The sequence below is a fragment of the Lasioglossum baleicum genome, chromosome 8, assembly GCF_051020765.1.
Source record: "Lasioglossum baleicum chromosome 8, iyLasBale1, whole genome shotgun sequence".
NCBI lineage: Eukaryota > Metazoa > Arthropoda > Insecta > Hymenoptera > Halictidae > Lasioglossum > Lasioglossum baleicum.
The window spans coordinates 8187037-8212401 of NC_134936.1; the positions used below are offsets into that span (position 1 = coordinate 8187037).

Below are 25365 nucleotides of genomic sequence, written 5' to 3' on the forward strand. Positions count from 1 at the left end.
TTTTTTAAAAATAAGGTTTTAAACTGAAAAACTATTACTGTATGTTCTGCGACTTGTTTTTGCGTGTTGAATAAACCCGTCGGTTGCACCGCCTGCATGAATTAAATGTTGAAAACGCGTGTAGTTTACGAATATTCTGATAGGACTTTTTACAAATGAATTCCCAAAAACAATTCTGTTCTATTGGGTTGGCAAGAAAGTAATTTTGGTATTTTTAGGTGAAATAGAGCCGAATTTTTGTATTCAAGCAATGAACTTTAATGAATAAGATATTTTCCCTTCTGTTCGATGATCTTTTGCCAAGAAGAATAAATAAGAAAATATTTTATTAATTGAAGTTCATCGCTTAAATAAAAAAATTCGGTTTCATTTCACCTCGAAATACCAAAATTACTTTCTTGACAACCTAATATATGGTATTAAATTACTCTTGTATACAATATCATCACCTTTCTTCGCCTTACATGATGATTAATACTTTAATTTTTTAAAAGTCTCTTAAGACATTTATTAAGTTTAATGACTAATTGTAAGACTAAGTAATCAAACGTTTTTGATATACGTTACTATTCATTCGTGTAATGATTAGACTGCGGATCTGTATGCAAAATAAAAATGTTCTGCGTTGGTTATGGGAAGCAGGAGTAAAATCAAAATTGATTTCATCCCTTATTGATTTTGTTAAATTAAAAACAACGTTACAATATTTTAAAATTTTTCTAATCTACTGTTTTATATAATATTTTACTCAGACAATTTCTTCCTAAATGCACAACAATCCGCAGTCTAATAATGATTGATCGAAATATTGTGAGACCTACAGTCTTGGTTAAATTAGGCATCGCATACAGGGTGGACAGCTAACGTTAATCATTTTAAATATTTCCGTTATTTGTAAAAATAGGAAGGAATGTATCCAAAGGGAAATATTGTGATGCAACCATTTTTTACATGAGTGAAGGTGAATGACCTCCCTTTTGTAAGGGTAGTTTTATAAAGACAGTTTCTTATTCCAACGAATAATACCTGAATTAGATTCTACGGCACCCAAAATCACTAAAACCGTTTAGCTTGTAATTAATACTACATGGACAACATACAGGGTGAACCAGTAACATTGACCATTTTTAATATTTCTATTATTCGTAAAAATATGAAAAAAATGAAATAAACAAAACGTGCATGGTATAGAAAGGGAAATATTGTGATACAACCTTTTTTTACATGTATGAAGGTGTTTCAGAGATTTCAAGGTTACCTAGATTTATTAAAGTGGAATGACCTACTTTTTCTAAGGGTAGTTTTATGAAGACAGTTTCTAGCTACTAAGTAATAACAGAATTAGATTCCACGACCCCTAAATTCACTAAACCCTGCTCGTAATTAATAATGTATCATTAACAGAGACACGAAACCTATCCAGCTTTTTACGATTCTGACCGAGTGTGCGTCCGGATCGGTACACAGCGAATTTAATCCGAAAGGATTAAACGAATCCCTCTGTCAGCCGGCACCCCTGTCCGAAAATTCTGGTGCGCGCAGCTCCGGCCATGCGTTTCCGTCGCGTTTGTCGAGCAACGTTCCGCGCGGCGGTCACAGATCGTAAGACCCAGTGACGCACGTAAAGCATTTCGACACGTACACCGACGAGGACCGGGGCTCGTCATCGATTCCGGCGCACAAACGCGCCTATGGAGAATCATAATTCGTCCCAGCAGCAGCAGCAGCAACAGCAGCGGCGAGTCCCACTGTGGCTCATGTCATCGGCGGTGCGTGTCACGAATACCAACTCCGTAGGGTAATACGAGGCCAAGCCAACCTGAGCTGATCCGAGCGAGAGCCGCGTTCATATCCTTCATGGGCATACAGCGTGTAACGAGCGGTCCTCGCCCATAGCATTGTCCACGATCAAGGGGCAAACTTGCTCAAAGTGGCTGACCGGCACCGCCGCCGCGCCGGAAACGTATCGTCGACTCCGACGCCTTCCGGCGGCCCCGAACCGTCCACATTCCTTCCGCTCTTCCTTCCTTACACCTGGCCAACGACGCTGTCAAGACTATCCCCTAAACTTTCATGCCGTTCGTCTTTTTCATATTTCCGGGGAGCCTACCAATGTTACTATCTAGGTGCACGGTAGTGCACCAGCCAAGTTCTTGCACTACCTCCTTTTACACGAAACAACTTAGCCGTTTTTTAGAGGTTTATAACTCGACACTGGAGGTAGATGGAGAGATGTAATTTCGTACACTTGTTAAATGCTATCATGTCTCAATATTGACAAAACATTAATCTTCCAACATTAGTAGGTTCCGAGATATAGGACCTCAAAAATCGCTAAATTTGTCACTGACTGACTGACTGACAGATCATCAAAACCTTTTGGGTACTTCCCATTGACCTACAAGCTTGACATTTGGTACATAGGTCCACCATAACAAACACTCAAAGGAATAATTATCAAAGTTTGAAATTTTACACCTTAAAGGGGTTGTATTAAAAAAAAAAACGAAATAGGTTATGTATGGAGAAAATGAAATATGCCGCTTTTCCCATAAGGAACCGTGTAAATTCCGGAAAGGGAATCTTCTCACACCTGACTCCGCCATCGCACAGTAAGATATTTGGCCCGAAAAATCGGAAAAATCTGTTTTAGCGTTATTTATGTACTCTAGACAAATCTGGGACTAATTTCCTTTGCACTATGATCGCAAACCTTTATTGAATATGATGATGCCAGAAAGAGAGCACCGAATGTTATTCAATAGTATAACGAAATCGTCAATGAAGTTTCGTAATCGTAAAAAAACTTATAGAATGAGATTATGTTTAAATATTAGTAACTATACTAATTTGGGTAATAACGAAATGAAATCCGTGTGAAAGTGGTCTGTACGCCTATTTCAAAAGCTTCTGCAATGTAAGAATTTACACAATTTCGTTAAAACACTTGAAAGTCTGTTTCAAAGATTATTATATACAGATTATATAAAGATTATATATAAATATTTAAAGATTGTTTACGAACATCACAAGCGTGCTATAAAATCTCTTGACTTTCAATAAAGTGGAGTACATCACGGGTGTACAAATAATAAACGTGGTAAAAAAGAAGAATACTGAAACCTTATTCTTCAGACCTTTAATTATGTCGGACAGCAAGTCTTTTCGGGCCAAATATAGTAAATCCTCAATGGTCGCAAAAAGGTCGTACACGATGATTGCAAAAATAATATCCCCTCCACTGTAGTAATTTGATCACGGCTCGGGTATATCGGTGTGAACCACTACTAATGCAACGCGGAGAGTCGTAGTCGCCGGCACAATTCAAAGACCCGCGTGTCCTCGCAATGTAATACCAATATAACAATTTTTTTTATTACTATGTACTATTTTTTTTATGAAACTTTCACCAATATATTTGTGGCATTTTTCTGATTAAAATAATACCAAACACGATATAATTCCAACTGTATTTAGTGGTTTAATTGACGATGAAAGTTTCGGGCGCAAGGAAGAACAGCGTATGGGAAAGAAAGAGACGCGGAGAGTCGCAGTCGCTTCGGTCGCGCGCGGTCTCTCTTTACACGCGCTATCCGTCTCTACGTTCGCCTCGGTTTTCAAACTGATAAAAATAGTGTCTGTCTATGAACTCTGCAAACGAACCTCCCCGAGGTTTTTGCGACTATAGAGGATTTACTGTACCCTACTGTGTACATGCTTCCATAGTCCCAATGTTTAGGCTAAGATGTAGAGTAGTCAGAGCAGGGGAATTAACTATTTAGAACTGAGGGGAATATAGTTACCCTTCCTCTCTGCCACTACCGCATTAGTCACGTGACTGGGCCGTGGTGGAAGCGTGGGGAATTGCGTCGTAGAAGGGAAGGGTTCTCTCAATTCGTGCCCCTCCCTTTATTTGGTGACTCTGGTTCCAATATACATAGTTTGCTTTGTCATGTGTCTTTGTCGTGAGTGACACAGTCTATTTAAATTAGCATATTTTTAATGGAAATGTCATTTTATAAGAACTCACAATGGACAATGTTTTATGATTAGACAGCGGATTTTATGCATTTATGACAAAAGTTAGTAGGTGTAATTTAAAACAGTAAAAACAGAGTAGACAATTTTAAAACACTATTATATTATGTTCAACATATTAAGATAAAAAATAAACTGTTACGCTCCAGTTTGTTGCAATTCAGGTACAAAATTTTTATTTTGTATAAAGATCAGCTCTGTTTATGATATTGAGATTTATAAGTATTTTTGTATGGTTTGCACTCAATCAATATTCATTAATTGCATTAACAAAAAAATTTGAATACTTTTTATTGAAGTCAAACTTACTTATTGCAATACTTGTTCGTTTATCGACACTTTCTGATAAAATATGCATGTTCAAAATACTGCAATAGAAGCTTTAACAGTGACAACCATTTAGCAACATGAAAACAGAAATTAATTTTGAAAGAATTTTGAAAAAGTGTAGTTAAACAAATTGTTGATTTGATAGGATGTGTAAAATATTTATACCGAAATAGCAAAACAACAATTAATTTCAAATTGTTTGCAGGGTTACTGCAGGTAATTAATTTCTAATTAAGGTTGGCCATAATTTATTCGGGAACGCTGATAATTAATTGGTTCTCAATTAGTTTGCATGTACATTATTGTACATACATAATTTTAGAAGCAGTGTTAGACATATCATTTACATAATGCCATGAATACACGCGATACAACACGAAATAACAAAGAAAAGTGAAAAATAATTGTCGGGAAGGAATAAAATAATGAATGAGAAGAGAGTACATCTTTAAATTTTAATTAAGAACGAATCAAAGCAGTGACAAATGAGAAAAATTAAGTAAATTTTTAATCCTGAAATAGAAGCGAGGTAATTAACCGACTTCGAAAAAGGAGGAGGTTACTCAATTCGATCTGTATGTGCCTTTTTTTCGCTTTTTTTCTATGTGTGTTCACCGATTACGCCGAGATGGATGGACCAATCGGAACGAAACCTTTTGCATCTTGTAGAGTATGTTCCCGGGATGGTCCCGTGCAAAAAAATTTACATTTTTTTTATTAATTACGATTTTATCTGCGAAAATGTAGGGTGGTGATGCCGTTGTGAACTCCGCTGAATGTTAGATATTAGGAACAGTAACGACGCGACGTCGTTACCGTTATCGATTGCGGCTTTCAGATATTTACAAATTACGATTTGGAATGTGACGGCTGACAGCGATAAAAAAAGTGTGAAATAAAAAAAAATTTTTTTAAAATTAAACCGACTTCGAAAAAACGCACTAAAAAGTACAAAATAATTTCCATTTAATTTATGTGAATACACACGAACTGAAATACAATACAATCTTTTCGGAGGCGGCGCAAAAATTTAAAATTTTCCAAATGACAGATGTTGCTGATTATGATTTCATTGGAATATGGTGGGCTTGGAAATCAGTAGGTGGGAAGAGAAGATACATTAATATGTGAAAGCATGTAGAAGAATTTCAGTATTTTCGTAATTTCCAGTGTCGAAAATTTTCAATTTTGCGCCGCCTCCGAAAAGATTGTATTGTATTTAAGTTCGTGTGTATTCACATAAATTAAATGGAAATTATTTTATACTTTTTAGTGCGTTTTTTCGAAGTCGGTTTAATTTTTTTTTTTTAAAGTTTTTTTTTTACTTATCGAGTAACAAAGTGAATATCGGTTTCAGTATTAATATACGTAGGAAATACTTTTGCGCTTGTCAAAGACAACTACGCTGATTATTTTACACTACCTTACCAACAGCGAAATTGCCAGAATTGTGTCTGACAAACATTTTACGTTCATTAACCAAGAAGGGATCACAAAGCAGGGAATCAACAAAACGAAAGCGAAACACACTCCTCCCGTCAAAGTGAATAAGGAACAAAGAAGAGGATCGAAAATCTCATTTATTAGAGCCGAGGCGCGGGACAAAGAAAAGATAAAGGATATAACGAAGTCATGGGGGCGAAGTCAAAGCTTTCATTTCGCGAACACATAAGAAAGTAATTAATACGTTGGGACAGATTGACGAATAAATAACTACGACCGGTATTGCGAAAATAAGCTCTTTGTAATTAACTGCATGGACGGGGCTGCTGATTCCACGACGCGGTACGTTACGTATATGTATATGTATACATATACATATATATACATATACATACGTACCGTTTGTCGTTCTAACGAGCTTGTTAGTAGTTGATGAAGTGTAATGCACGAGAACTGACATATGTCGTCGCGTCGAACCCGCCATATTATATCGGAAATGTTTTAAATGCGAACTAATAATTCGATGTGTAATATCTTAAATTTAATCACACGATTTTTTGAAATTTCTATGAAAAGTGAATGGTAATTAATGTTCGAGAATAAATTATTTATTTGTCTTGTGAAAGATGGCTAGGAGAATTATGACTTTTAATTACGTTGTCAAGATTGAATGAATATTTTGTCAACGAAATAATTTTTCACGATTCTATTTTACGTGTAAGAATACGAATTTTAATTGTAATTAATATTCCATCATTTTTAACGCTCAATTTTATATCGAGAATATTTTCAGTGCCCTTTGAACAAATACATTATTTAAGAAATGACTTGAATTCGTATAGAGAATAAATTATTCGTTCTACTTAAAGGACGAATCGTTTGAGAAACAAACAAACATTTGACTATATTATAAAATATTTTTTATACGAATAACAGACTTTTTTAATTTTATTTTATATATCAAATTGTAAGCATCACTTATAATTATTCGAATGCTTTTAAATAATTAAAAACAGAATGTGTAATTATTATTGTAGATATTATCTATGACGTATAATACGTGCAGTTAGAACGTGCACAACGTATAAAAATAAATAAATTATTCGAATGAAGAAACATTTATATTAATGATAACTAGACTACGGATCTTTATGCAAAATAAAAAATGTTTGCATTGATTGCAAGACACAGGAGCCAAATAAAAATATCACTCTTCTCTTAATTACCTTTTTAGATGAAACTTGTACACTGGTGGCCTTAAATCTTTTTAATACCTCTACTGTTTTAAATTGTACGTACCCATTTTTGTCAAAAGTGCATAAAATCCACAAGTCTAATAATAACATTGTACATTTACATTTTACACTTGCAAACAGAAAGCACAATTTTGTTTTTATTTTTGATTCATCGTATGTTACAACAAGTTTGAATAATTGCAAATACCAATGTAGGCAATGTTAATTAATGATTGATATCAGAATCAAGCAGATGATGATGCCAATTAATATTTAAAATTCTCTGCATTGTTGTATATTAACAACGAAACGGAATCCTAGGAAATATGTTGCATAATAACAGGTAATATTACACGTTCTACATGTTCCTGTAACAATACGCAATTACTCTAATTCGAGTGCATTATGAACGACGATTTTCCGTCATATTCCGATGATTTCGTAGCCTGTTAGCTCGCTATTGTTCGCGGTGTTAACAAAATTATGCATCCTGCATAACAACGATTGTCCTGTGCCTCGGCCTGCAGTCGAATGTGCGCGAAGAGCTACGAGAAATCCATTGACATTTATTAATCGTACTTTCAAACGCGCGTGTAACAAATATTTCGAATGACAAGTAAAAAATAATATTCATACTCTGTCGAATCAAAGTGGAATATTTGCAGTATGTTCCCGAAATTATAGTACTCATTTTATTTATTTAAATCTCTGGCCAAAGTGATTTTAAATATAATTTTCAAAATTTTATTTAGACAGGTAATACATATACAGGGTGTCTCAGCTGAAGGAGGCCACCTAAATATCTCCTTTATTGTTAATGGCACAAAAAATATTTATGGCATAATTTGAATGGTATCGAAGGAGGAATATCATAGAAGAACAATTTCTTTCGTCCGTTTATTTTTTTATAGTTTTTTCAAGGTCATCGTTATTTTTTTATCGAGAAAACTCCATTTTTTTATTCCATCTTATAGCGGCTGAAAAAAATACATTTGAACATGTTTAAGTCATTGACAAGATGGAATAAAAAATAAGTTTTCCCGATAAAAAATAACGATGACCTTGAAAAAACTATTAAAAAATAACCGGACAAAAAAAATTGTTCTTCTATGATATTCCTCCTTCGATGCCATTTAAATTATGCCATAAATATTTTTTTGTGCCATTCAAAATGAAGGAGATATTTAGGTGGCCTCGTACAGCTGAGACACCCTGTATACAATAGTTTTTTTTCTACTAAAATGATCGAATCTTTCATTTATTTTCAGTTCGGATGTTTTATTATTTTTAATAACAACTATCTAACCAAGTTTGATCACAATTTTGTATAATTCTATGGAACAGTAAATAATAAAATTCGAAATAAACATGTATTGAAAGCGTTATTGGCAAACCAGTAATTAAATTAATGGAAGTGGTATATACCAATGTTCAATGGATTGAATACAAACAACTTTTAAATAACAATATTCAGACATAACAAAATAATACGTAAACAAATTTGTAAATTTAATTCCAAATAAAGATAAATTTAAAAGGAAATTTAGGTTCATTTACCAAATAAAGGTAACGTACATTAATAACTCTGTCTGATATAACACACTGACTTATTCTACTGATCATAATACATATTCTAATTGAGCCATTTTTTCTAATTATTAAATGTCATTCTTAGATTATCAAATTCAACATTACTGGCTGATATAAAAATCGATCAGCAGAGTATAATATTGTTTATCATTAGATTTGAGAGAATATGGTAAAACAGGCTTCAAAACAATTCTTAAAAGATGTATTATATTATATTTAAAGTATTCTGGCAGAATTCTTGAAATTATACAAATCTTTGCCATAATGTAGAAATTCCTACTTGATTATAAGTCGAGTTCGAACCAACTTTACCATTATTTTTCAAGTAAACTGTAGATGTTATGCATTTATAACAAAAGTGGATGTGTGTAGTACAAACTTATGCAAACATTACAAGAATTTAATTATTTTTGCAAATCTACGAATATCTACATCTACAAAAAAAGTTCTAATCACTGAAACAGTAAAATAAATCGTAGGGCAAGAGGTTAATACCAACGAGAAAATTAATTAGTAAATTTTGCATGAGCAAGATTTATTGAAATGAACCTAGACGAGATCTAAAAATACGAAACCCGATTTCGTCCGCTGCGTCTCGCTGACAGCGTTCCGCAGCCCCATGTGTTACATCTAATGCTGGGTAGATGTGAATACGGTGCTTTTACGTAATTATCGATCGCATATTATACTCGCATTAGATTGCGCAACGTGAAACGTCTGTCGGAACCTTGGTTCGCCCAGGAGACTGGTTTCACGTGGCCGCTTATCGATCTTCATTTTTACCGGGGACTCTCCGACGCGGACCACTCCTTGCCGCTTTTGTTGGCCCGATTAGTATTATCGTCACGGGGGTTTAAGGCTGGTCGCCGAAGCCATTGACAGGTAAAACAATTAGGAGGCGTATCAGCTAATTACCCCTAGGCTGGTGTGCACACGGTAAACACGTGATCTACGTGACTCGTAGCGATTGCCGGTGGGGGGAATAAAGGATGCACACGCATCCGTGTATGTTGACGCTGGTAAATGAACGTGTAAGCGGCGGGTAACGAGCTGCGCAAACTGCCGGAAAACTACTTTCGCATTTCGAGTTGCTTGATCTACCAACACGCGTGCTGGGATTATAATGTTTGCCGGTTGCCATCACCCCCGTATTTTTCAGATGACTTCGTCGCTTTGAAAATTTTGTCAGGCACACACCCGGCAGCATTGTTTGATGGCATCGATACATTTGCCTTTCAAATGGGTGCTCGGGGATGTCGATCTTGTTCAAGCAGTGGATGGAATTATCATTGTTTTAAAAACGAACCATTTATTTAACAAAACATATTAGATGTAATACAAACGATGTTCAATCAACGACAAACTAATTTTACAAGCAAAACACTCTCTCATGCACACTGATGTCGATCTTGTTCAAGCAGTGGGTGGAATTATCATTGTTTTTAAATGAACCACATATATTTAACAAAACATATAGATGTAATACAAACGATGTTCAATCAACATCAAACTAATTTTTCAAACAAAACACTCTCTCATGCACACTGATATCGATCTTGTTCAAGCAGTGGATGGAATTATCATTGTTTTTAACGAACTATATGTTTAACAAAACATATTAGATGTAACACAAACCATGTTCAATTAACGACAAACTAATTTTCCAAATAAAACACTTTCTCAAGCACACTGATGTCGATCTTGTTCAAGCAGTGGGTGAAATTATCATTGTTTTTAAACGAACTATATGTTTAACAAAACATATAGAGGTAAAACAAACGATGTTCAATCAACGACATACAAATTTTTCAAACAAAACATTCCCTCATGCACACTCATTTCTTTATCTCGTTCAACCGATTCACTTCATACATTTTGCCTCTCACACATTATGTTCCTTTCTCATCGCACCACACAAATCTACACAGATCTACCATTCAACAAATATTCAAAACAGAGGGAAATGAATTTCCAACTACTTTCGCATTGCTTGATCTACCAACACGCATGCTCTCCCTCCCAGTATTTTTCAGGTGACTTCGTCGCTTTGAAAATTTTGTCAGACACACACCGGTTACATTTACGGATGCGGATGAGCATTGTTTGATGGCATCGATACATTTGCTTTTCAAATGGGTGCTCGGGGATGTCGATCTACCATTCGCTTCCAAACTGGTGAAAACCGTATTCGAACTATTGCGTAAGAACAAATGCATTGTGTTTAATATTTACTTTATCATCCTTCGTATCTTATCCGTAGACTGCGGATTTTATGCATTTGTGACAAATATGGGCAACTACAATGTAAAGCATTGGACATCAGTTGTAGCTTAATACGATAATTAAAACAAGAACACAATTTTTGTTTGGCTCCTGTGTCCTATAATCAAAGCGAACATTTTTTATTTTGCATTCTATTCATCAGTAGAACGCGGATTTTATGAATTTATGACAAGAATGGGTAACTACCATTTAAAGCAGTGGACATGTTAAAAATATGTAAGAACATCAATGTATCAGTTTCAGCTTAATAGCACAATTAAAAGAAGAATACAATTTTTATTTCGCTCTATGTTTGTTTGGTATTGTTTTTTATTTTGCATTTTCAATTTTGTAGAACGCGGATTCTCACACGATTATTGCATCCATGAATTTGTGGAATTTAATACTAACCATACCCGGCACAAAATGCGACTGGTACACATTGTTTTATAAAAAATGACAAGACGGAGGAGATTTTTAATAAATAGGATTTATTTAGGAGAATCTTTATTTAGGAGAATCTTTATTTAGGACGTGTCATGTGCACCAAGCCTAACGTTATCATGTTCGTCTGAAAATCGTTAAACGAACAACTACATTTCCATTCCGTCTCTCACACTATTCTCAGGAGCAATTTATCTGGCATAAAGATCGGCAGTCAATTCATTAATGTCCTGCACATGCCGTTTTACAGAGTTAATCACTTTAGCAAATGGCTCGTAGCTAGGAAAGCGATACCACGTCAAACCACTAAACACACCGAATCGCCATAAAACACTGGTCGCCGAGCCGGCCATTCAATTACCACTAAAAACCGACGAAAGACCATTACTCGGTCAGCTTGAAAAATGACTCGGTACGTCATCGTCGGATTCGACTGGACTCGATTCCGATCGGATCGAATCGAATCAACTGGGCGCACACGATGGTGCATGGGAAGAAGCTACATACTACATAGATATACATGTGTATGTCTGTACGTATGTATACTAATGGAGAACCAAGCCCACGGGCCGCGATCACGGATGGGTGCGGCATTCTACTTCGACTAATGCGTGGGTGTGCCGCGCGTAACAGTGCCTTAAGTAATTGTTTATTGCCGTGTCGGCCTCTCTTCGATCCACGAGGTTCGTTTCCTCGAACCGGCAGGACCCTCCCAGCTGGCTTTATCAAGCGACGCTCGACTATCCATGAAAGTGTTTTCGTTATATCGTACTTCCCGTTCATCCATCGGGATATGCGTGCCGACCACCTGGAATTCTTCCAGCAAGATAGCACCGATATTAGACCGAACGATCCCGGCCCGCCTTTCAGGAACGACTCTTGCGGCAGACAACGAAGCTAACGATCTTCGGAGACTTCGATGACCGGGCAGGACGTATAGCGATTCGAATCCTCAATCTATACGCTGTAGGCTAGATTCAGGAGGAAGGTGTCATTTCTCGAGTCGTGACATAAATTTGTTTGGTTATTTTCAGTATATTCTTTTCATTCATTAACGAATTTCGTGAAAGTTTTGTTTATTTCGTTCTTAGAAGTGGTCAACGTTTTTAACCCCCTGCAGTACAATGATTAGAACTTCTTTGACGTTTATAATTTACTAGGTGAAAACGAAATTTATAGTTATTGTATGTCCTGAATTGAACAACACACATATTTAGCAGATTCGTGATCATTAGACTGCGGATCTTTATGCAAAATAAAAAATGTTTGCATTGATTGCAAGACAAAGTGAAACTAATACACTGGTGGCCTTAAATCTTTTTAATACCTCCACTGTTTTAAATTGTACGTACCCATTTTTGTCATAAATGTATAAAATCCGCAGTCTGAAGCATTCATGATTATATTGGTAAAATAATTCGTAACCTTAATTTATCTCTAATCTTAATGTCCTCTTCAAGAAGGCAATTATTCTGCGCATTAATATTTATGCAAATTCGAATAGATCCAAGTATTTGAATAAATGGATTCACATTTAAACTGTGATATTTTTGTGAAAAATAATCGTACGACATATTTAACTCGTGTTAAAGTTAGAACCCTCTAATGTCATAATCCATCGACAATTTAATTCTGAGAGTTTTCTCCATGATGTAGCAAATGAGGAATTGAAAACGCATTTCTTCTCGAAAATGTTACACATTCAAACCACGATGAAAACTTTGGATAATTCTTTTTGAAGCTTCCTCTTTACAACTTGAAAAATTGATTCGAAGACTCGAAGTCTAAGGATAATGTTAGTTTTCATACCACCGCTATTTTACTCCAGTTAACTAGTTGAAAAATTATTGTTATTAGCTTCCAAAGCAATAATTTGTCCGTTGAATTTCATGGAAATATTGTTGCCAGTAATTGAACCACAAAATGTAGTAAATTATATTGTAATACACACTGTTAGAGTACTATACCATTATACCGGTTCAATGGAAAGCTTTTAATGAAACGAATTTACCTCGCGTGACTGAACATTAAGTAATAAGCACCCTCGTCCCTAATTTAATGGTTTAAGAAATTATTTCAATAACGTATAACCTCGTAACAATCATTTATTGTATATTTTCAGGAATTTTAAAAAGCTAAGGTATTCTAACTTTAATCATAGATGTTTTTTAGTATTTTTATATTTTTAAAAACTGAATTTATTCCTGTATTCGTTATAACATTCAATCCATTATATTTTTTAAATCTGAATTCATTCCTGTATTTGTTATAACATTCAATCAATTATATTTTTTAAATCTGAATTCATTCCTGTATTCGTTATAACACTCAATCTAAGAAATCGTATTCCCAGATTGTTTATTTATAAGTTGTTGATAGAATCCAAGATTTTCTTTAATAAACGAGAAATCTACTTATAAATATTCTTCAAACCTTTTGTGATTTTATGAAATTAATACAATTACTCGTATAATTATAGAATATTTAAAACAGGAAGGCATTTTGAAAACTTCAATAATATAAAATTAAATGAAAGGAAAATGTTGATAATTGTGTCAAATTCTCAAGTTTGTTTGTCTGTTATTTTCAATAAATTTCTTGTGATTATTGTTTTACATAATATTATAATTTCGACGTTGTAAGATCATAATAGATCACAAGAAGTATAGTTCAAATGATTACGTGCCATATACACAGCACGTACGAACGAATGGTTCCTTTTACCGTTCGTAATTTTCGAACCCTCTCTTTATCAACACCATTTCGTTCCTATCCTCTCGATACACCCTTATCAATTTCCTTCCTACGACCCTCCATTAGGCATATGTTTGCCGAAAGATATTCTTATCGATACCTTTAACGCCTTTTAGTGAGTTCTATTAACCTATAAAACGTGGAACTAAAAGCGTTCCCTGATCGATATAATACATTAACACTCACTTAAATGTATTCCTTATTTTTAATTTTACTTACAAGTTAATATTAGAAATCCCTGTAACGTTCGACTTTATCCAGTGCCACTTAGGATTCATTTACAGTCACCAGCAAAAGCATTGGCACAGCTTTCAATTACGTTACATATTGCTGCAAATAAGTGTAAGTAACAAAATGATAGTTAGCTTCTTTGAAAATGTTAATTATTATATCTACAGTTTTAGAATATTGTACATATTGCATTTTGATTAATTGCAAACCAAAGGAAAAATTAAGAACAATGTTTTTACTAGGACAAACAATAAAAATCAAGTCGAATTTATGAACATTATTGTGATATAATCAAATAGAGAAAATACACTTTTATTCACATCTGCTAATGTAGTGTGACGTTACTGAGTCAATTTGTTTAATACTTTATTTGTAGTCCGTTACACACGTCATAATTATAAATTTTAAAGAAATTGACAATGCAATAGTTCATTTGTTAGAGTAACTACAGTTAGGAGCATAACTGATCACACACATTTTAAATCAGAATAGCTTTTTTATGAATGGACCAAACGACTTCAATTTCTCTGTAAGGCTAGAAGAATTAGTTTAGTAATTGAAAAATAATAGTAAAAATTGATTTTTACAACTTTTTTAGCTGAGCCAATAACAAAAAATTTAAAAGATGTGTTTGCTCAACTCGTATAAATTATATTTGTACGTTCTGAAAATATTATTGAAATTGGTTAATTGGTTTACGAGTTATAAACGATCAAAAGTGGTAAAAATGCGCGAAATAATGAGAAAATACAATTTTTACCACTTTTGATTGTTTATAACTTGTAAACCTGTTAACCAATTCCAATGAAATTTTCAGAACGTATATAATTCTGTTACCATAATCTGACAGTTCACTTGTAAACAGTCAAATTAATTTTATGCCCTCTCTCTTCGTTGTTTAAAATCATAGTAGAATCTGTGACTTTCTTCTGTAAACTGTTTTAATAATTCAAAATTGAGTACGTTGCATTTAATAAAACTTTCGAACAAGGAAGGTAAGCAACGAAACAAATGCTGGTAGCGAACGTGTTAAAGTTAATCGAACAACAATTAATTAAAAGGACCCTGTAAGCAAACGCGATTTAAATAATTCTTCTCGAAACAGTACAGAGAACGAGTACTCGTGTGTCCGTGCAAGTCTAGTCGGACACAGCGGAACGATCAATCATAGTTTTAAAACAGAAGTCCCTGGAACGAAAACTCGAGGAGAGTTGCTGACGCCCTAGGACGATGCACATAAAAGTAATTCCTGCGAGCCACCGACACAAAGATAGAAGTTTTCGTAACAAAAGCGCTCCGAACCGGAACGCCGCGCCGCGCCGGCCGCGTTCTATCGATCTTAGAACTGTTCCAGTCTTTCGGGTCATGTCGAACCAGTGATTACCGGATATTAGGAGTTACGTCATAATCAAGTTCGAGTCCGTCCCGTAGATGGACTCAGAAACAAAGTTTCGAATCGTAGAATGGAGTTTCGATTGGTTTTTAGCGGCGCGTTGACGACGACGCTTTTGTTTCTTTACCGTACGATTCATTCGTTATTTTCTGTGTCCTGAAGTGCACTATGGCTCGATATAATCCGCCTCTTTGTACCGAACAAGTTTTGTTGAAACGTTTTTTTGATAGCTTTAATAACTCACGAGGTATTTCACTTAAATGCTCTAGTACAGTACTGCCTCGATACATGTGACAGAGATGTGCACGATACTTGCTAAATGATTATCCCCACTACCGTGGAGTGTACCCTTTGAGGAACTCAGCAGCTCGATCCCTAAGAATAGTGTAACATGATACAAAACGATTTTGTTTCTAACTATTTTTTTAATTAAACTTTTACTAACATATCTGTGACATTCTGCTGATTGAAATGCGTCCAAACACGATACTATTTGGAACACATTTACTTGTTTAATCCATGATTCGGTAGAACCTCGATTATCCGAACCTATGATATATCAATTATATGTAGAAAGATCATCGCGATTCATTGCGTAAATCAGTAAAGACTTAATCTAACATTGCAGCTAAGTTATTAATTGTTCTATTATCCCAACACTTGTGTTTCACGAATTAGTTCGGATAATCGAGGTTCTACTGTATCGTGAATTAAACAAGTGTATGTGATCCGAATTGTGCCGTGTTTGGACTCATTTTAATCAGAAAAATGTCACTAAGAACATTGTTTGAATTGATTACTAACATTTGAATGGTATGTATCAGGGACAACCACCATCGAGTAATACAAAAATTGGTCACTTTTAAGAATTTCTTACAAGAAAACTAAATGATGTAGAGCAGAAAGACTTTTTGCAATGTGTTCGGACATAATTCAATATCATGGATAAATTTTTATTGCACATGATAGTGTTTATTAAGGAAGTTAATTTTAAAAAAAAGATTCGATTGAATCATGACCGAAAGCATTGCAAAAAGTGTTTTAGCTATGCATTAGTTAGTTTTTCGGCGGTGAATAATTAAAATTGACCTAGATTTGTGTGATTTGAGGAAAGGATGGCCTTAATTGCAGAAATTCTAAGGCCGCGAACGACGTTTCTATATTCAGGGACGCAAGTTTAAGGTGTGGTAAGCATCAGAGTTTCCACGACTTTAATGGGCGCAGTTAGAACCTTACCTAGGCAGTTTACCGTGAACACAAACACATATATGTCACTCATAGTCATTCCTTCTAATGTAGCTAACTACCATCGCGAGAGTGGCCAAAGGGTTCGGTGTGTGTTCGGACCTTCAGTCGTTAGCTTCGGAAATGAATTGAACTGTTACGCAGCCTTAATGTTGGATCATTCATAATCGTTTCTCTTAATGACAATTCCGTTGAAATACAGACCTCTCGAAGTACTTAGGCGATCGCTGTTATTCCTAATCAGGGGTTTTGTCAGCACATTATTAACTGCATGCTCGCAAGAAACGATTAGCAAGCGGTACACAACTTTTTTGTATGTCTGCGCAATTATTCATTCGCACAAGCATGGTCTTTCGTTTTTCTAATGATCTATGTATTTTTAAAGAAATGCTATTCGCAGGAATTTTTGTTTTAGTTTCGTAACTGTACCACATGATGCAAAATAAAAATATTCCATAATGAACGTTATTTATTCAAGTCTGTTATAATTAAACTATGAGTACTTAGGCAAATTTTAACTTGCATAGATCATTTTATAAAATTCAAAATGGAGGAATAATTCCTTTCGTTAAATAAAAAAAATATCGTATATGTTAACATATTGTATTAATATTAACAAAATAATAAAATTATATTAGAAAATCAATGTTAGGTTAGCTATTAGTCAGCTGATGGTTTTATTCGTAAGAGTAAATATTAAAGCAAAGTTTCGTCGCGAAATAACCACAGCAATTAAAAAAGTCTACGTAAAATAAATCAAAAAATAAAGCAAACATTAAAAGGTGTAAAAATGCATATACATACTAAAAGTGCATGAAAATTGGCAGTCTAATTGTGATGATAAGAATAGTAAATCATTAATGCAATTTCTGTATCTGCATTGAAACGAAAATAGCAACATTTTTAGTGACAACTGGCCGAATCAAAATTTTAATCGATCGTTAATCTTGTGTCCATAGAAAAATGTTTCTCCTTAAGGGGTTAAATACTTGAGAGCCCCTTTAGTAGCTCTCTAATGAACTTTCCCGTGACAGTAATTGAACTGAGCTAACGCATCGAGTGCATAGAAAATAGCCAACAGCGAGACATTAATTAAATTCTTAGTACGTCTTTTCTTCACTCTTCTATTTTTCATTATCCGTGATATGTCCGTGCGAAACTGGACACTTAAATTTCGATTCTGAGCAAAGTCTAACAAATACGAATGTTATGTCTTTCTTTTTAAATGAAATAAAATTTAAAATAATTGTAGTAATTTGTACTATATGTATTTCAATGTGAAGAAACAACATTTAATTTATTTAATATATTTTATTCGAAACAGTTTTTCGTACAACGAATGACTTACGAGTTATTTGAGATCGCCACGTTACGAGACTCACTCTGAATTTTTAAAAACTCGAAATGAAGTGTCTCTCAACAGACGTCACTATTATTTAACTAGTTTGTTGAATTTGAATTTCCAAAGAGTGCAGTTTATTCTGGTGGTTTGCATCGATGTCCTAGCTCAATTTATTCTTGATTTCTACAGTCCATCTGTGATCCCTTGAGATAATTAACATATCATCGAAGTGTACGACCATGAATAACATAGAATTCCCTACCCAGGACTAGTAGACACAAGGGTCCGCAACAGTTGGCTCAAGTCCTAAGTCTTTCAGCTTACAGCAAAGCCTCTCGTGCCATTGTCTTCCAGCTTGATGTAGCCCATAGATTGCTTCATTCAAGCAATACACCATGCTTTTATTTCTCTTCGAACGTTTAGCAGGCTGATCGCAATCTTCTTTATTTACTTCTGTTCGTCACCATTGACGGTGGTCGTATCTACTCGCTTAAGAATGTGAACATCGCATAATCTTCACCACGAAGTACAGAACCATAAAAGCTTCACCATTAAACTGGTTAAATTAAAGACATTATTTATACCTATATTTTTCATTCTATCCTAACATTTTCTTTAAAATAATCCTTTTGGTATTTAGAATAAAGTTAACACGACGAACGTACACCTATTGCTAAAATCTTTTGTTAACGATAAAATAGTGAAAATTGTTTACGTTCAGGTGTAACATTATTTCTATTTGTAATAATAAAACAGTGTGCAGGATCTCAATGTACTACGTGTTTCAGTGAATGTGTATAAAATGTACATTTATGAAAATATGATGAATAATTATTTGAATAATGCGAAACCATCTGTCAATATTTTATAATAATATTTTATATTGTACGTCACTGGGGAGTATAAACACTCAATGGAAGTATATTTTTAATTATTAATTACACATTGAACGAAGCAATAAGCATGATTTATAAACAATTCGAGTTTATTATTTTTAGTAACAAAATTAAAAATAGAGTGGAATGAATTTTCAAGGTACAGACATCTTATTTAAATCAAATTTTTATCATGTATTTAGTATCAAATAAACCTCATGTCCTTTATTTTTACATTAACCCCTGCTGAGAAAATTGTTGTTGTTTTTTTAAATTAAATTGGATCAAAGGAGACTGATTCAATTAAAGAAAAACATTTACTTTTAACTTCATTACGGTATAAGCCAACCACAAAGAAAATTAATTTATTAAAAGTTTGCTTTTGGACCAAACATTTTCATGAACGGCTTCAGAGATACTCTCGAAAATTCAATTTCGTAAAATGTTGTAATTTAAAGGTGCTCTAACGCGATCTTTTCGTTGAAATATTTATTTGTACAAACCGTTATCGAAGCTGTGAACAAGTGATGTCATTAAAATTATTTTTAGCTTCTTTGAGGGTTTATTTGTTTATTATAAAATTTACGTTCTCCAGTGGAATTATTCGCATAATAAATATTCATGTTTCATTCATATTTGCGATGTGTCTCCGGAGAATAACATTTCGCCGAGATACTCCGCGATTTCCTGAAATGCGAAGCATTCCGGGTGACGAGTTTTTAAATTTCATGTTCTTCTGGTAACAGGAAATTTTCTACGTGCCATCGTGAACTCTCCGTTCCGCAGGAATTAAGATTTATGTTGAATAGTTCTTAGCTTTGTCAGATCGTAATTACTAGACAGCGGTTATGTATGGAAAATACAAATTTTCCACCTGAATTGCAACGAACTCGAGTGAGACGGAAATTTATTTTCTATCTTAATATGTTTATTGTGTAAAAAATAATATAACAGTATTTTAAAATTCTTCTAATGTTTTGTTACTGTTTTAAATCGTTTTGTACTGTCTACTAATTACTTATGTTTAAATTATATTGATTGTTGCGACGGCAAGACCGAAGGTCGAAGGTTTTTTTAACCATAAAAAACACGTGCGAATCAGCTGCGAACCGACCGAGTAAATTAGTTCATGACCACCGCAATTCGACAATTTCGACCCCGACAGATGGACAACACTTGCGACCGAAACGACAAACGGAAATTCCACCATAAATAACGCCATTGACGAACGAAGACAATACCAAGAAATTTACTGACAGTTTCCCACTCTTGTTCCCACCTAATTTTGCATCTCTCTTTTTCCTGCTTTTTTGACAAATGTTCTTCTTCTATAATTTTTTTTCTTGCTCCTTTTTTCAGGATCTTTCGTCTGTCTGCGACAGTACAGTTGCTGGTCCTTTGTTAGCATCCACCGAACTTAAATTTTTCATTCTAGAATGCGTGCTTTTTGGATGGATTCAACAGAATAAGATTCTTGATTTCTCTTCAATTTTTTATTTTTATTCAATCTTCCATTTTCCTTCAATCTGTCATTTTTAATAATATCCTTAGATTTTATGTACACTTTTGGCTTTCTCTTACTTTAATCTGTTTTTTTTATGATACTTATTAATTACTTTTTTCGACTGAAATCAAAAGTTTTGTTTCTAGTGATGACTATTATCAAATTTAATTTTTAAAGCAAGTTTACAATCTGAAAAAATCATTTTTTTAAGAACTATTTATATCGACATGAATAATTAATTTTTGAGGTTAGGTATTAATACTGATAGATTTATGACATAAAAATTAAGTATTATTAACGTCACACAGCCGGAACACATTTTCCACATACGTTATACAAGCTAATAGAAGACTACTTATACGTACATTTAGTTAAATAATTTGCAAACAATGCGTTGATTTTATTCACAAACGCGTGTCCGGCTTCAGGCGTAAGCACACTGCGTATAAGCTTAGAGTGGGACAGCTACTGTCATCACGTCCCAGTATGGAGTACTTATACATTGAAAACAGTCCTAATCTTGGACATCTAATATTTGGATTAATAATTATTATTTACATTAAATTTGATTGCCAATTTATTTTAAAATATCAATATTATTATGCGTGATAATTATTTTTTGTCTGAAGGCTTAAATTATATCTTTTTTTCTAATAAAAGTTCGAACTATAAATGCACATGATTCGCATGTAAATAGACTATTTTGTATACTGTTTTCAGATGAACTTTGAATTTATTTTTAAATTTCAATTGATGTCATGATGAAATAATATTCACACCTACTTGTAGCTAAGAGAGAGAGAGAGAGAGAGAGAGAGAGAGAGAGAGGCCTCAGAATATATAATATAATTATTTAATCTCTTAATTACTGATTTTACTATGAAAATTCAATTGTCCAGATTTAGGTGTCACTTTTGGACTGTCCAGACTTAGGGCACTTCGCCTTACATCGCGAACCATTCTCATTCTAATAATATCTTCGAATTTTAATTTAAAAACGCTTCTTGAAGGCTACCTTTCATCATCGTTCTGCTGGTTTATCATAGTTCCATAGGAAAACGATTTATCGATATTTTATAGGTCCTGTCATCAAAACCTAATTTCTTTATTCAAGCGACGAACTTTAATCAATAAGATATTTTCTTATTTATTCCTTTTGGCAAGTGATCATCGAACAAAAGGGAAAATATCTATTTCATTAAAATTCATTGCTTGAATAAAAAGATTGGGCTCTATTTCACCTTAAAATACCGAAATTACTTTCAAAAACTCGTATTTATCCGTTCTCAATGACATTGGTAATGTTATTGGGTTGGCAAATAAGTCCGTTCGGTTTTTTACATTAGAATAAATCACAAACACCGAACGAACTTATTTGCCAACCCAATAGAATATTTTTTATCAAAATAGTTCCACGTTTCAAATAGAACCCATTCGAATATTCCGGAACTCTTTCGATCCGTGCTAATTTATTCATCGATAAATGGGGGATAACGTCGGAAAATCGAACAAACCGATTTCGAAAAACTGCGAGAACTGAGCAGATGTGATTACGAGTTTGGAAATTCCATGCATTGACATTTCCTCGAAGGTCGAAGGCGGGTTTTTCCCCCGAGTCCGCAGAGTTTAATAATTTCCCGAGTATCGGATAGTCATCCATTCGGAGGACGTGCGAGCGGACTATCATTAGTCTCTCCGTTGGTACGGACGACCCCAAAATCGACGGTGAGGCTGACAAATAGCCTAATTAATCGAGTGAATTTAATTAACTCCGTTCGCCGGCGTACACCGGCACACCGTTCAAACTTATGATTCGGGTTCACGCAACTTGGCATGCTTCGTCTTCCCTTCTCCCTCTTACTCTCTCCTCTCTTTCTCTGTATTCCACGATCGTGTTCCCATGTCCCTTTCTCGCTTCTCGGACGGTTTATTTCGGTCTTTCTCTCTCGTTTGCCCTATTCGACCCGTTTCGACCGCCGAGCAACGAGCCCAATTCCGGCCCTAATGAAAATTGACTTTCGGGAATTCGAACGGGGAGCCACGAACCGGCGAGTTTCAGTTTTTTGACACGTCCACCACCGTGCCTATGACGGCCTCTTTTTTTCCCAGCCGAACCGTTCCACGGGATAGTTTCCACCGCTTGTCGAATTTTTCCTTCGATTGATGACTGCGAAATCTGTGGAACGGGCGAGTATCCTTTTCCGCGCCAGACATTATTGGAATTTAATTCCCTCGTGTTTTTTTTCAACCAGCCACTGTCGAACTGTCGTTCGATTTCGCAGCAACTTGTCCAGTAATATCTACTAGTCGCAGCAGTTTTGTTGTTTAGGATTTCACGGGAAAATTTTCAGGCTTTTTCAGCCCTTTCTAAATTTATTATATTTTTTTCTCTGTTGCTAAAGCATTACAGTAAATCCTCTAGAAAAGCAGAAGCCTCGGGGAGGTTCGTTTGCATTTTTCGTAGACGGACACTATTTTTTTGAGCTTCCAAGGCCGAGCCGCGTCTCTTTCTTTCCCATACGCTGTCCTTCCTTGCGCCCGAAACGTTCAGTATTTTTACAATTTATTGACCACATAATTTCGACTGCATCGTGATTTATATCGGGCAAACTAATAATTAGACTCCGGATTTTATGCATTTATAACAGAAATGAGCAAGTGCAATTTAAAACAGTGAAAATATTAAAAGACTAAGAGTATCAATATATTATTTTCACCACATTAAAATTATTAATGAAGGATGACAAACTTTTTATTTTGCATAAACATAATATTTTCACGGTCGTACAACTATGTATTGATGTTCCTCATAATTTATTGATACAATTTCTTTGTTCCTCATGATTTATATTAGAAAACTACTAATGTTCATAAAAGTGCACATAGCATCGTGATTTATATTGAGCAAGCTAATAATACTTTTAATTTTTACAGTCGTACAAATTATTAATGTTTTCCATAATTTATTGACCACATAGTATTAATATTGCACAATAGTATTAATGTTTTTACAATTTATCGACCAGGTAATTCCGATTGAATCGCGATTTATATTCACCGAAGTCATTTATCGCGTAATCCTTCATTGTTGGACTTTAGTTGCAAAACTTGTAACACCGATTGCACGTGCTAAACGATATAATTTATTTTGGGAGTTTCCGAACACAACGCGGAATTGCAACGGAGTTCCGGAAATAACTTCGCAGATTAACAGGAACGTGGTCGACACGTTCGCAGTACATGACTGCCTGAGAATGATCTTCCGACAATAATGGTTCGTGGCATATGTGCTGTTAAATATGTAATACTAAATTTTCCTCCAGGAAATTTTCCCACGTTCACTGGAATATGTCCAAAATGAACTAAACTAATTAAAACGGAAGGAAGTCACATTATTTTAAAAAATCACTTATCAATATGCAGTGTTTTTAAAATTCCAACATTTTATGCATCGACAAAATTGATATAAAATTGAAAGAAACATTCCAAGAATTTAAGGATATTATTATATTATTTTCGACATTTTATAATTCAGTTCCATGAAATTGGCTTGGACAATTTTTATTTTTCATGAAGATCTACAGCGTAATTGTTTCAATTAATTAAGAAACAAATAATATAACAGTGGACCAACATTTTGAGCATCTTAGTAATTTAATTAATTAAGTAATTTAATAACTACAACTATGGAGTACTAAAAATGCTTCTTCATTATTATTTATCATTAGACTGCGGATCTTTATGTAAAATAAAAAATTATTCGATATGAAAATAAACTAAAAATAATCAGATATTCAATATCAAGATAAAAAATGTTTGCATTGATTGCAAGACTCAGGAGCCAAATAAAGATTTCATTCTTGTTTTAATGACCTTGTTAAGGTGAAACTAATAGACTGATGGCCTTAAATCTTTTCAATACCTCCACTGTTTTAAATTGTATTCCACTGTTTTAAAATGAATAAAATCAGCAGTCTGTCATATTCGTCATAATATATATTCAAAGAAATAAATTTACAATTGTAAATCAAAAAATTTGAAATGCTTTAAATACTTTCTGGAATCGTATTAAACCTTATCCATAAAAATTTTGATACTCATTAGTGTGTTATTTATGTATTTCAAATTAAATGTATCGAGAGCTCATCGCCCTCCCTCTGTTTCACGAAACTAAATGTTGAGCATTTGGACACTTTCGTGAACACTGCACGTATATTTTATTATTTTGGTTAGGGGAGGCTAGAGTAGCCCTAACAGTTAGTGACTCACAGTCAGTATGAATAGGGTAAAAGTTTTTACCCCTAGCACAGATAGCTTTATCTAGTGACTAATAGTTTCCTGAGTAATACAGAAGAAGTTTGTTCCGTTCATTTTTGTAATTACTGATCGATCATTCATTATTGAAGATATCTTTATGGAACTGTAAGAATAGCAAACTGGGAAAATGAAGTTCAAGAAGCCAAGGAAGATTTCAATCGTAACGAGCGAACTGTAATAATTAGGATAAGATCGAGACATATCACGCCGGCACATCTACAAACACTGAAAATAATTCCCTCGTTATGTGCCACACCTGTATCACAAGCTTATCGCTAATTAATATTCTCGTGAATGCTCGAAATGTAATAAAGGAAGGAAAGTTAAAATCAAGAACAATGTAATTGGCACGTTTACATCGG

At 34.3% G+C, this 25365-nt stretch overlaps 2 protein-coding genes across 2 annotated transcripts in view; one reads left to right on the plus strand and one right to left on the minus strand.

Moving 5' to 3' along the window:
- The window catches only part of LOC143211137 (uncharacterized), a 505477-nt gene that overhangs the window by 256436 nt on the left and 223676 nt on the right, over positions 1 to 25365 (plus strand). The window lies entirely within an intron of this gene.
- LOC143211553 (uncharacterized) lies at positions 1761 to 12543 on the minus strand. The gene is given in 3 exon segments (XM_076429334.1): positions 1761 to 1943; positions 1945 to 2023; positions 11812 to 12543. Coding segments are annotated over 3 exon segments (576 nt in total). The 5' UTR covers positions 12126 to 12543.